At 42.7% G+C, this 13,380-nt stretch overlaps 1 protein-coding gene across 3 annotated transcripts in view; it reads left to right on the top strand.

Annotated features, from left to right (window-relative positions):
- The window catches only part of tmtc1 (transmembrane O-mannosyltransferase targeting cadherins 1), a 94,882-nt gene that overhangs the window by 60,598 nt on the left and 20,904 nt on the right, over positions 1–13,380 (top strand). For all 3 annotated transcript variants that reach the window (XM_004573097.4, XM_012925275.3, XM_004573096.4), the window contains 4 exons: positions 5,858–5,971; positions 8,611–8,754; positions 11,713–11,821; positions 11,942–12,044. In XM_004573097.4, the coding sequence (XP_004573154.3) occupies positions 5,858–5,971; positions 8,611–8,754; positions 11,713–11,821; positions 11,942–12,044 (470 nt within the window). The remainder of the gene's footprint in view (positions 1–5,857; positions 5,972–8,610; positions 8,755–11,712; positions 11,822–11,941; positions 12,045–13,380) is intronic.

Raw genomic sequence — 13,380 nt, 5'->3', positions numbered from 1 at the left:
CGCAGTGCCAGATGTGTTCCGCTGCTGAAGCCAGTGCATGTCCGATGCAGGATGTCGGATTCAGACGGGCCTGTCTGAATCCGACATCCTGCATCGTCCCGGTCCCCAAAAGGAACCGGCCCAATGAGCTGAATGACTTCCGACCGGTGGCACTGACGTCACATCTTATGAAGACTCTAGAGCGGCTCTTCCTCAACCTCCTCCGACCACAGGTACAACATGCCCAGGACCCACTACAGTTTGCATACAAGGCGGGTGTCGGAGTGGAGGATGCCATCCTGTACCTCCTACACAGAGCCCACTCACACCTGGATGGGGGAAAAGGCACGGTCAGGATCCTGTTTCTTGACTTTTCCAGTGCCTTTAATACCATCCGGCCCTGTATGCTTCAGGAAAAACTGAACAGGATGGAGGTCGACCCCTGCCTGGTGGCTTGGATCTCCGACTACCTCACCGACAGACCACAGTATGTCAGGCTGAAGGACATCACGTCTGACACTGTGGTCAGCAGCACAGGAGCACCACAGGGAACTGTGCTGTCCCCTCTTCTCTTCACCCTGTACACCTCTGACTTCTGCTACAACTCTGAATTATGCCATATTCAGAAGTTTGCAGATGACACGGCCATCATGGGGTGTATCTGGGATGATCAGGAAGAGGAGTACAGAAGTCTGGTGAGGAACTTTGTCGCATGGAGTCACACAAACCACCTGCAACTCAACACCTCAAAGACTAAGGAACTGGTTGTGGACTTCGGGAGGTCCAGAGAAGGTCCACTGCCGGTTCAGATAGAGGGGGAGGAGGTGGAGGTGGTCAAGTACAAGTACCTCGGGCTGTGGGTGGACAATAAACTGGACTGGTCATGCAACACAGAGCACCTGTATAAAAAAGCCCAAAGCCGACTGTACTTCCTCAGGAGGCTGAGGTCTTCAAGGTTCAAGGTTCTTTATTATTTGTCACATGCATAGTTATACAAGTATAACACACAGTGAAATGTAGCCTGACACGCTCCTCGACATGTGCAAAAATTGTATTAGTATATACACTGGGTGAATGTGCAGTAGTAGCAGCAAGCAGGTGAATTCTGTACATTAGTATGAATAGATATCTGACTATTTTACAGGATAGACAATATAAACATATTTAAAATTAAAGGAATTGGAATGTACATTGTGCCTTGGTTTAGTGTCTGGAAGAGTCCTGTCTCAGTCAATTATAGATGATGTGAGAGGGCGGGTGTGTGTGTTTAGGGCACGGATGGCTTGGGGATAGGGGTCTTTTAACATCTGCAGGAAGCTCCTGAGGATGTTTTACCAGTCGGTGGTTGCTGGAGTACTTTTCTATGCTGTGGTGTGCTGGGGGAGCAGCACAGCAAAGAAGGACTCATCCAGGCTGGAGAAACTGATCAGGAAGGCTAGCTCTGTGGTCGGCATGAAGCTGGACACTCTGGTGACAGTGGCAGAGAAAAGGACACTAAAGAAACTGCTGGACATTATGAACAATGCTGGGCATCCTCTGCACACGGCCATAAACAACCAGAAGAGTCTGTTCAGTGACAGGTTGCTTCTCCCCAAGACAAGAACTAACAGACTTAAAAACTCCTTTGTCCCACACGCCATCAAACTGTTTAACTCCTCTCTGGAGGGGAGAGGGAGGGGAGACAGGAGGACAAAGGAGGGGGGAACAACTAAGCTGTATTGCCTCTTCACCTCACTGTACAATACCTTGTGCAATACTTTTGTAAATAGTCAACAGTGCAATAGACTCAATACTTGAAATGTGCAATTCACTTGTCACGGTCTGGAGGGCAGACCGTGGGGGATGTAGGAGAAGGGACCCAAAACGCAGACTTAATGGAATGAACAGTGGGTTTATTTACAGTGAGGTAATTGTACACCACACATTAAATCTCCAAAAGTGCTCCCTCGACTCCCGTGACGTGTCTTCTCCCAAGTGCTGGTATCCCGTGCTCTCTGCCCCTGTGCCTTCACACACCCCGTGTGTCTTGCAGTCCTGTGTTCCGCTGTCCTCATGGAGTCTAACTCAACGATCCTGCGCCGGAGGAAGCTCCATCGCTCTGTTAAGTAGCTCCCCCGACGATCCTGATCAGAAGCAGGTGTGTGGTAAGCTAGGCGTGACCAGCAGCTGGCAGGGCCACACCCATCAGGCCTGCAGGTGGCTGTCCTTCATCCTCCAGCCTCACACACACACACACACACCAGCATGGAACACAAGAGCACAGTGCAGCAAACATACATCCAATACACTAATAACAATAAAGGTCCACACTGTTCACGAACCCCGAGTCCCCGGCACCGGGTCCGTGACATCACTTGTATTTTTATTTTTTATTCCTATTTATTCTATTGATCCCCTTTGTATATTTTATTTATATTTGTCTCTGTATTTATATATGTGTGTGTATGTGTGTGTGTGTGTGTGTGTGTGTATGTGTGTGTATATATATATATATATATATATATATATATATATATATATATATATATATATATATATATATATATATATATATATATATATATAACATTCTGTAACTGTAACTTCTGTCGGTGCTGTGCTTTTTTGGAAATCGAATTTCCCAGAGGAACCCACCCGAGGGATTAATAAAGTCTTATCTTATCTTAAGTTTGCCAGAGAGCACATGTATGATACAGCAGAGGATTGGGAGAATGTAATGTGGTCAGATGAAACCAAAGTAGAACTTTTTGGTGTAGACTCAACTCGTCGTGTTTGGAGGAAGAAGAATACTGAGTTGCATCCCAAGAACACCATACCTACTGTGAAGCATGGGGGTGGAAACATCATGCTATGGGGCTGTTTTTCTGCCAAGGGGACAGGACGACTGATCCGTGTTAAGGACAGAATGAATGGGGCCATGTATGGTGAGATTTTGAGCCAAAACCTCCTTCCATCAGTGAGAACTTTGAAGATGAAACGAGGCTGGGTCTTCCAACATGACAATGATCCAAAACACACCGCCCGGGCAACAAAGGAGTGGCTCCGTAAGAAGCATTTGAAAGTCCTGGAGTGGCCTAGCCAGTCTCCAGACCTCAACCCCATAGAAAATCTGTGGCGGGAGTTGAAAGTCCGTGTTGCTCGGCGACAGCCCCAAAACATCACTGCTCTCGAGAAGATCTGCATGGAGGAATGGGCCAAAATACCAGCTACTGTGTGTGCAAACCTGGTAAAGACCTATAGTAAACGTTTGACCTCTGTTATTGCCAACAAAGGTTATGTTACAAAGTATTGAGTTGTATTTTTGTTATTGACCAAATACTTATTTTCCACCCTGATTTACCAATAAATTCTTTACAAATCCTACCATGTGGATTCATGGATTTTTTTTTCACATTCTGTCTCTCACAGTTGAAGTGTACCTCTGGTGCAAATTACTGACCTCTGTCATCATTTTAGGTGGGGGAACTTGCACAATCGGTGGCTGACTAAATACTTTTTTGCCCCACTGTAGTTGTAGTTGAAAATTCTAACCATTACTAGTTTGTGTTTAACATTTTGAGTGAAAAGCTGAATATCTGCTTTATGTTTTAGAGCAGGGGTCGGGGGGACATCACCCTGGGTCACCACACGTGAATCACATGATTAGTTCGTTACCAGGCCTCTGGAGAACTTCAAGACATGGCTGTATCTCAATTCAGGGTCTGCAGCCTTAACGGTCCACAAGGGCCGCGCACTCAAAGACTGCTGAGGTCGGAAGTGCGAGGCTTGTGAAATGGGACGGTCTAACCTTCCCCGCACTGCTCAGGTTGCCTAGCAACTATGACACTAACAGCTGGAAACGTTTCAAACAGCTTTGTTTGACAGAAATGAAGGAGAAAATATTTGTTCATTTGTTTGTTTGCTTCTACATGAGCTTTGTGTGATTAGTTGAGGCTGAGACCACAGGACTGTAAAACATGATTGTTGGGCTTCATTTCTGTACTGAACAGTCATTTAAGATTAGCTAGTAAATAACAATTAGCTCATGTTGTTCATGAGATTAAAGTTATCTCACTGTGGTAATGTAAATATAATATGGCCAATATTAAAGTTATTATATTAATCATTATGATTTATTACAGCAGTGAACTTGAACTCTGTGTCAAATACTGAGCTGCAGCAAATATTCAAGTTATTTAAATTTCCTATCACCTTAAATCTTCACTCAAAGATATGTTGGCATTACTAAATTTGGCTCAGTGCTTACATATAAACTTGTTGCTGCCTTTCATAGTGTGTAACTTGAAGGCCCTGAGTACTTTCTCCCACACTGAAAACACTGGGATGATAACATTATTTGAACATTACCTAATAAGACTGATTCAGAACAGACAGTTATTTTAAACTTTCCTAGCAGTCCTTCACAAACAGGGAACAGTCTGTCTATTCTCTCCATCTGTCAGCTGCTGCTGGCTCTTCCTCCTCCTCTTCCTCACACACTGCTGAGTTTGTCCTGGTGGATCATCAGGGCTGCAAAGCCTCACAGATGATGTACAGCAGTGGGTCCCTCAGTCTGTCCTCACTCTGGACACTTGCAGTCGTCACACATGGAAATCAAATGTGTGATAAGCTGCAGGATTCAAACACAAGTGTAACTTATAAACACATGTTCATACTTTTATTCCACAATCAGAGAGAAAGAAACAGAGAGAGAGTGCAGGACAGACAGACAGGTGACAGTCTCAGGTGTACACACTGCTACACAACAGCACCAGAGAAGCAGGATTTAGTGTTTGTGTTATTACGAGTGTAAACAAGAAGAGTTCCAGATGGTGCAGTGGACACATGTGTGACTGCTGTGATTAAAGCATCTTTCTTTCAGCTTAACGAGTGAACCGTCAGCTCGTTCAAACACACGTTAAAGTCCGTTTGGCTCGACACCACCGAACAGAGGCAGCAATATAACATAGCTAACATTAACAGTGCAGTGAATCCTGCTTGTGCCGTGATATTCAGGACTGCAAACCGAGCAGCATCACCGACTTTCAGCTTGTTGTGTTTGTGGATATATGACTGACTTTAATTATCCATAAAATCATCACATTCTCTGTAAGATTAAGGTCGACTATTGAACGGCGTATATTTTAAAGTAAAGGCTTTAAAACCAAGTTAGTACAAACATCTCTAATGTCACATAACTTTGCCGACATGTGGCCAACAGTCATGTTTAATGTTCTTCATTATTAAACATTCGCACATAAATAAGTGACATCATATTCAGTACTTACTTTTGAAAGTTTACTCTTCTTCCGCCCCGCTTCAGCCGTCCGCCGTTTTTTTCCGGCAAAATTATCCACACCCACCGCCGCGCTATGAAGTCTGGGATATGTTGGGCCATGGAGGATACACGGACCCATCCTTCAAATCCGGGGAAACGAAGGACGCATTTGAGGGCTGCATTTCGTGCAGCCTTTGAATTGGGACAGCCTTCGTCGCGTCGCTGTGACGTGAAATGCGGCCTTTAAGGCTGCAGACCCTGAATTGGGATACAGCCATGTTGAGGTCATTTTTCCGTTTGAATCAACTGTGTTGGATCAAGGACACATCAGCCTGGTGTCCTGCACCAGGAATGAAGGTTACATACACAGGACTAGGCAGGTGGCTCTAATGTTGTATCCAGTCACAATGCATATGCCAAAGATATCAGTATCTCAGCGTTATTTATTTATGACGTTTATTAAATTATAGGACCAGTGAGCTCCTAGAATTTAGCCACTGCTCAGTTACCACAGACTAGTACTGTCACACTCATCAAACCAAATTTGCACATTTGCTCAGTTTGCAGAGAACTTTCCTCAAAAAGTGTTTTTTTCCCACATGCTCTTTTTCCTTATTGTAGTTCTGGTATCCAGACGCTGCCTCACAATGCCAAAGTCCACTACAACTATGCCAACTTCCTGAAAGACGCCGGTCGGCACCAGGAGGCAATTCACCACTACACCACTGCCCTCAGGTTTTTTTTTGTTGTTTTTTTTGCACAAAACATACTTTTGCTTCTATGGAAGCGAGCAATGGACATTAGAGGAATACATAAGTACAGTAAAAAACACACAACCCATGCTGGATAAAGTGATACTAATGTGGACAGCTTTCCACTCTGCTGGCTTCACTTTCTAAACCAAGAAGCTTCCCCCATATTTTGTGTCGTCCATGGTCAAAACACATCTGATTTAGCCTCAACATTTTATGTATAAATTTATGACTTTACATGTATACATTTATGAAATGTATACATGTAAAGATATGAAGCAAATACTTTGTCAATAAAGTATTCTGATTCTGAATAATCGGGCACCATCTTATCTTAAAGACCTCATCGTACTGTGACACCCCAACAGACCGCTTTGCTCTTAGCTGGGTTGTTTACTTGTGGGTTATAGGGTATTTAAAAGTACAATGGGAGGCAGAGCCTTCAGCTGTCAGGTCCCTCTCCTATGGATCCAGCTCCCAGTCCATGATTTGGGAGCCAGACACAGTCTCTACAGAGAGTGCAGAATTATTAGGCAAGTTGTATTTTTGAGGAATAATGTTATTATTGAACAACAACCATGTTCTCAATGAACCCAAAAAAACTCATTAATATCAAAGCTGAATGTTTTTGGAAGTAGTTTGCAGTTTGTTTTTAGTTTTAGCTATTTTAGGGGGATATCTGCGTGTGCAGGTGACTATTACTGTGCATAATTATTAGGCAACTTAACAAAAAACAAATATATACCCATTTCAATTATTTATTTTTACCAGTGAAACCAATATAACATCTCCACATTCACAAATATACATTTCTGACATTCAAAAACAAATCAGCGACCAATATAGCCACCTTTCTTTGCAAGGACACTCAAAAGCCTGCCATCCATGGATTCTGTCAGTGTTTTGATCTGTTCACCATCAACATTGCGTGCAGCAGCAACCACAGCCTCCCAGACACTGTTCAGAGAGGTGTACTGTTTTCCCTCCTTGTAAATCTCACATTTGATGATGGACCACAGGTTCTCAATGGGGTTCAGATCAGGTGAACAAGGAGGCCATGTCATTAGTTTTTCTTCTTTTATACCCTTTCTTACCAGCCACGCTGTGGAGTACTTGGACGCGTGTGATGGAGCATTGTCCTGCATGAAAATCATGTTTTTCTTGAAGGATGCAGACTTCTTCCTGTACCACTGCTTGAAGAAGGTGTCTTCCAGAAACTGGCAGTAGGACTGGGAGTTGAGCTTGACTCCATCCTCAACCCGAAAAGGCCCCACAAGCTCATCTTTGATGATACCAGCCCAAACCAGTATTCCACCTCCACCTTGCTGGCGTCTGAGTCGGACTGGAGCTCTCTGCCCTTTACCAATCCAGCCACGGGCCCATCCATCTGGCCCATCAAGACTCACTCTCATTTCATCAGTCCATAAAACCTTAGAAAAACCAGTCTTGAGATATTTCTTGGCCCAGTCTTGACGTTTCAGCTTGTGTGTCTTGTTCAGTGGTGGTCGTCTTTCAGCCTTTCTTACCTTGGCCATGTCTCTGAGTATTGCACACCTTGTGCTTTTGGGCACTCCAGTGATGTTGCAGCTCTGAAATATGGCCAAACTGGTGGCAAGTGGCATCTTGGCAGCTGCACGCTTGACTTTTCTCAGTTCATGGGCAGTTATTTTGCGCCTTGGTTTTTCCACACGCTTCTTGCGACCCTGTTGACTATTTTGAATGAAACGCTTGATTGTTCGATGATCACGCTTCAGAAGCTTTGCAATTTTGAGACTGCTGCATCCCTCTGCAAGATATCTCACTATTTTTGACTTTTCTGAGCCTGTCAAGTCCTTCTTTTGACCCATTTTGCCAAAGGAAAAGAAGTTGCCTAATAATTATGCACACCTGATATAGGGTGTTGATGTCATTAGACCACACCCCTTCTCATTACAGATATGCACATCACCTAATATGCTTAATTGGTAGTAGGCTTTCGAGCCTATACAGCTTGGAGTAAGACAACATGCATGAAGAGGATGATGTGGACAAAATACTCATTTGCCTAATAATTCTGCACTCCCTGTATTTTCACCATCAAACTTAAAACTTTTCTTTTTGACAAAGCATGTAGTTAGGGCTGGTCCTAACTATATGCTGCTTTAGGCTTAGGCTGCTGGGGGCTCCCAATAATGTAATTCTTAGTAAATTCAGTTCAATTTTACTTACTGTATTTTCCGCACTATACGGTGCACTTAAAATCCTTTAATTTTCTCAAAAATTGACAGTGTGCCTTATAATCCGGTGAGTAACATTGACATATCAATAACTTCATTTGTATGAAAGTTGCGTCCTTTACTTGAACGAGTATGTAGATGGCAGTCAGAGATATATACGTGTTTAACTTGCTCTGAAGCCACCACTGACGTGTTAAAAATTTGCCTCCTCATAAAAAGCTTCATGAGGGGATGAAACATGGCTTCAGAGCGTGTCATAAGATTCACATATGCGCAAAGTTTCAGGTAGGGCAAGTGTTGTTGACACATAAGACTATTATCAGTTAATTGGAGTGTGCTGTCCAGCATTCTCCAATGCTGATTATACAAAATGTTCTTGATCAATAGCATCCTCCTCTGCTCTCAGGTTATACCCCCGTCATGCCAGCGCCATGAATAATCTTGGCACTTTGACTCGCAGCCCAGAGGAGGCAGAGATGTACTACAGGAAAGCACTGGAAACCAACCCTCAGCACAACCGAGCTCTGTTTAACCTGGGAAACCTCTTTAAGTAAGAGATACACAAACAACAAGGTTGAAACGTGACCACCACTCATCACTACTTTCTAATTTTGGTTTGAACGTTGAACTTTTGGGAACTTTTTTGAATTTATTTACTATGCCTTATTGTTCCATCAGCAACATTCAATTCCTGCTTAAAGCTTCTGTTTTCCCTCAGCTCTGAAAAGTTGAGTTCAGTTGAGTTTAGTTTTAAAACTGAACTCAGTCTTGAGTTTCATGGCAAAGGCTGTATGTGGTATTTTTTTAGTTTTTTATTCTTAATAAATTTACAAGAATTTAATTTCAGAATAAGGCTGCAACATGACAAAATGTGGAACAAGTGAAACGCTTTGAGTAGATTTTGGATCCACTGTATGAAGAGTTGGTTAGCACCAAGATAAGACCTGAATGAGATTCTGTTAGCGATGGACTGTCGTAAGCATGTAGTGCTTGTTTTATTGGATATGACTGCTGCATTCAACACTGTGCATCATGACCTGCTGATGTCTCGACCAGAGATGGGCAGTAACGCGTTACTGTAATCTGATTACTTTTAATTAGATTACCGTTACTTTCCCGTAGGAACGCTGCGTTACTGCGTTACTAAAACCATGATTTTTTTTTTTTTGCAAGAATGTCTCATGACAGTGACGTAAGCGAGTGCGCTGTTTGTGACAACAGCTGTGTGCATATCAACAATGGATCATATATCAATTGTGGGAGAGAGTATGAGCGTGCAGCGTTGAAAGCGTGGAAGTACTGACCTTACTTTGAGTTTGATTCCATAAAAAGTGACAAAAACATTAGCGTCCGCTGTGCGTGGGAAGAAAACTTTTTACAGCCAAAAAAACCCCTAAACTTCCAAGCAAGCACAGAGTGCGCAACGACGTAATGGGAAATTCACAGAGAAACTCGCGGATTCTTCCACTGACCGCGGCACACCTGCACCAGGGTAAACCTCCGCCTACCCCCAGTCCTGCTTTACAGGTTAAAATAGAGCAACAGGACCGCTGAGTCTTTGACTTTATTTATTTTCTGCTGCGTTTTACTTGCATCTATTTGAAAGAGTGAGTGTAAACACAAAAAAAAATATTTTATGTGCTGGAATGTGCAGAAAATAGGTTTAAATGTTAAACAAATTTCTTCCAGTCAGAGAATGGTGCATATAATTAAATTTTTGCTTGATGCATAAAGTTAAAAGATTAAAACTGATAAAACAAGATTTAAAAAAAGAGACTTTTCCATTTGATTACATTTTATATGATGGATTATGCAGAAAAAGTAGAATTGGGCTGAAAGATCTATCACTTTATCACCTCTTCAGGTTGTAAATCGTGTTTTTAAAAAGTAACTAAGTAACTAAGTAGTTAATTACTTTTGAAAATAAGTAATCAGTAAAGTAACGGGATTACTTTTTTGGGGAAGTAATCAGTAATTAGTTAACAAGTAACTTGACCAACACTGGTCTCGAGTACAGCATTGTGTAGGATTTTCCATCTTGGCACTTTGGTGAATAAAATCATATCTCTCTAACAGGAGCTTTTCTGTTAAGTTGGGTTCGGCTTCATCCTCTGTGGCCCCTCTGCTATGGGGCGTACCGCAGGGATCTATTCTTGGGCCATTGCTGTTTTCATTGTGTCTCCTGCCACTGGGTGTGATCTGCGACACAACGGGTAAAAGAAAATTTGAGCACATTACTCTGGTTCTAGCCTCTTTACACTGGCTTTGAACTGAATTTAGAATCTAATTTAAAATCCTCTTAGTGGTTTTAAATCCTTAATTGGTCTGGCAGGGTATATTTGCCCTGTGCCCCCCCTTGTTCATGAGCAGGTGTTGCTTTCAGTCCCTAAATCATGGCTGAAACTTAGAGGAGACCAAGCATTCTCTATGGTGGCCCGAAGCTTTGGAACGATCTTCCTCTTCACATCAGGCAGTCTACATCAGTGGTTGTTTTTAAATCCAGCTTCACAGAGTCGTGGCTAACTGCGCTAACTCCGGACTCACACGTAAACATGGATGGTTTTCATCTGATCCGGGCCGACAGAACAACGGAGAGTGGTAAGAAGAGAGGAGGGGGTCTGGCTGTGTTTGTGAACGATAGATGGTGTAACTCTGGGCATCTATCTATCTATCTATCTATCAAAGAGACGCTATGCTGTAAGGACATTGAGCTGCTAGCGGTTAGCATGAGACCGTACTATCTGTGTGTAAACCATGAAGGTTTACACATGTCATTGTGATAGCTGTGTATGTCCCGCCCTCTGCTAGCGCTGCAGCAGCCTGCGAGGTCCTGCACACTGTAACCAGCAGACTCCAAACACAGCACCCTCAGGCCCTTTTCCTGATCTCTGGGGACTTTAATCACATCTCCCTGTCCTCCACTCTCCCCACCTTCACCCAGTATGTTACCTGCCACACCAGAGACAATAAAACATTGGACTTATTGTATGCCAACACCAAGGAGGTATACAGCTCATCACCTCTTGCTCCCCTGGGGGGCTCAGATCACAACCTGGTTCATCTCCAGCCTGTGTATAAACCTCTAGTACACAGAGAACCAGTTGTGAAAGGCACAGTTAGGAAATAGTCGGCAGAGACTGAAGAGGCTATGAGGGACTGTTTCCGTTCTACTGTGTGGGACAACCTTTGCAGCCCTTTGGAGGATGACCTCCAGCCATGGATAAATCCTGAAATTAAGGCTCTCCTCAAGAAGCCGCCAACACAGCGCCGGGGGAGCAGTATTCGGTGCATTTGAACCCCTGTGGGTTCATGGGGCAAACACTCTACCTACTGAGCTATCTCCTCCTTGTAGAAACAAAATACTTTGAGCACTCAGAGTTGAAAAACACTATATAATGACGATAACAGAGTATTGCTGTTATTATGATAATGAGGATATAATGATAAAAATGCTGTTAATGGAATTGATGATGATGATAATGATGCTAATGCTGAGTGATGTCTACAGATCTCAGGGGAAGGAGAAAGAAGCTGAGGCTCTGCTCAAGGACTCAATTCGCTTTGGTCCACATTTTGCTGATGCTTACTCCAGTTTGGCATCACTCTATGCTGAACAGGTAACTCAAACCACAAACAAAAATGTACATACATTGTAATGTATCACATTCTATTACTGTGCCTGAAAGGCTGTTGTAACTCTTTTTAATCCTTTCTGATTGTTCTTTGTTCTCCCACAGAAACGCTTTTCTGAAGCCAATGAAGTTTATTTAAAAGGTATAGAGAACTGTCCCGACAGCTCCGACCTGCATAACAACTACGGCGTGTTTCTGGTGGATACGGGTGAGTTGAACCTTCCAGTTTTCCAAACGCAGGCTTACTTTAACTAAAAGATTCAAACACTGACCATATATAAGCCTGTTTTAAAGGACTTCATTTTTCTTCCTTTCAGAATTTTAAAAATGAACCCACAGCCAGAGAACTGAGCCTTAATATAATAATCTATACTGTATCAAAATTTGAGTGGGCTTCTGATTAACACCCCAGAGAAATTCACATTTAGCAACAATTTCAAAAAATGAATGTAAGTATTTGGCCCTTTGGTAATCAAATATTAAACTGGTGGAAGAAAAACGAAAAATACATATATAAAGCACCTCTATGTCACGGCGGAGCACCTGGGGGTGTTTGAGGTGTGGACCCAAAAGCGGGTTCATACCTCAAAAAATGAAGTGTAACATAAGGCAAACCGTTTATTTAGGGTGATAACAAAAACAAAGGCAAAGGCGAACTGAGGCAAAGAATAATAAACCTAAACTGGGAACAGCTAGAACAAGACAAGAAAACTGTGACATGAACCTGAACAGAAGCATGAAAAACGCAGACTTGACAAAACATGAAAAATCCATAGACATGAGGCGAGCAGACGACCTGACACTTAACAGAGGGACGCAGAGGACTTAGATACAAGGGTAACGACTAATCTGACTGAGCTGGAGCTGTTTTGCAAAGAAGAATGGGCAAGGATTTCAGTCTGTAGATGTGCAAAGCTGGTAGAGACAGACCCTAAAAGACTGGCAGCTGTAACTGCAGCAAAAGGTGGTTCTACGACTCAGGGGGCTGAATAATTACACACACCCCACTTTGCAGTTATTTATTTGTAAAAAATGTTTGGAATCATGTATGATTTTCGTTCCTCTTCTCACGTGTGCACCACTTTGTGTTGGTCTTTCACGTGGAATTCCAATAAAATTGATTCATGTTTGTGGCTGTAATGTGACAAAATGTGGAAAAGTTCAAGGGGGCCGAATACTTTTCCAAGCCACTGTAACTTAAAGTAAAACAAACCACTCAGAGGACAGGAAGACTAGTAAATAAGGAGACACAGAAGAAACATAAACTAGGCAAAAACCCAATGAAGACAAACTAATTATGATATTAGAACTTAACATTATATCAATATATAATAAGCAATAAAAATACAAAAAAAACTCAAAAATGCTGGGTCACGGACCGAGCCCCTTGACACTCGGGTCCACTCAGTGGAAGAATTGTATGAGATTATCTCCCCAAAATAAAAGTTTGTGCTAAAAAACAGACCCGAGTCTGTCAAATGCTAGGGACAATGTGGTAACATAATGGCTGAGCATTACCATATATTATACCGCATATTTTGCAT

This window comes from Maylandia zebra, linkage group LG17 (assembly GCF_041146795.1).
Source record: "Maylandia zebra isolate NMK-2024a linkage group LG17, Mzebra_GT3a, whole genome shotgun sequence".
Taxonomy (NCBI): domain Eukaryota; kingdom Metazoa; phylum Chordata; class Actinopteri; order Cichliformes; family Cichlidae; genus Maylandia; species Maylandia zebra.
Note: the sequence above shows the minus strand (reverse complement) of the source record. Positions and strands in the feature narration are given on the sequence as shown.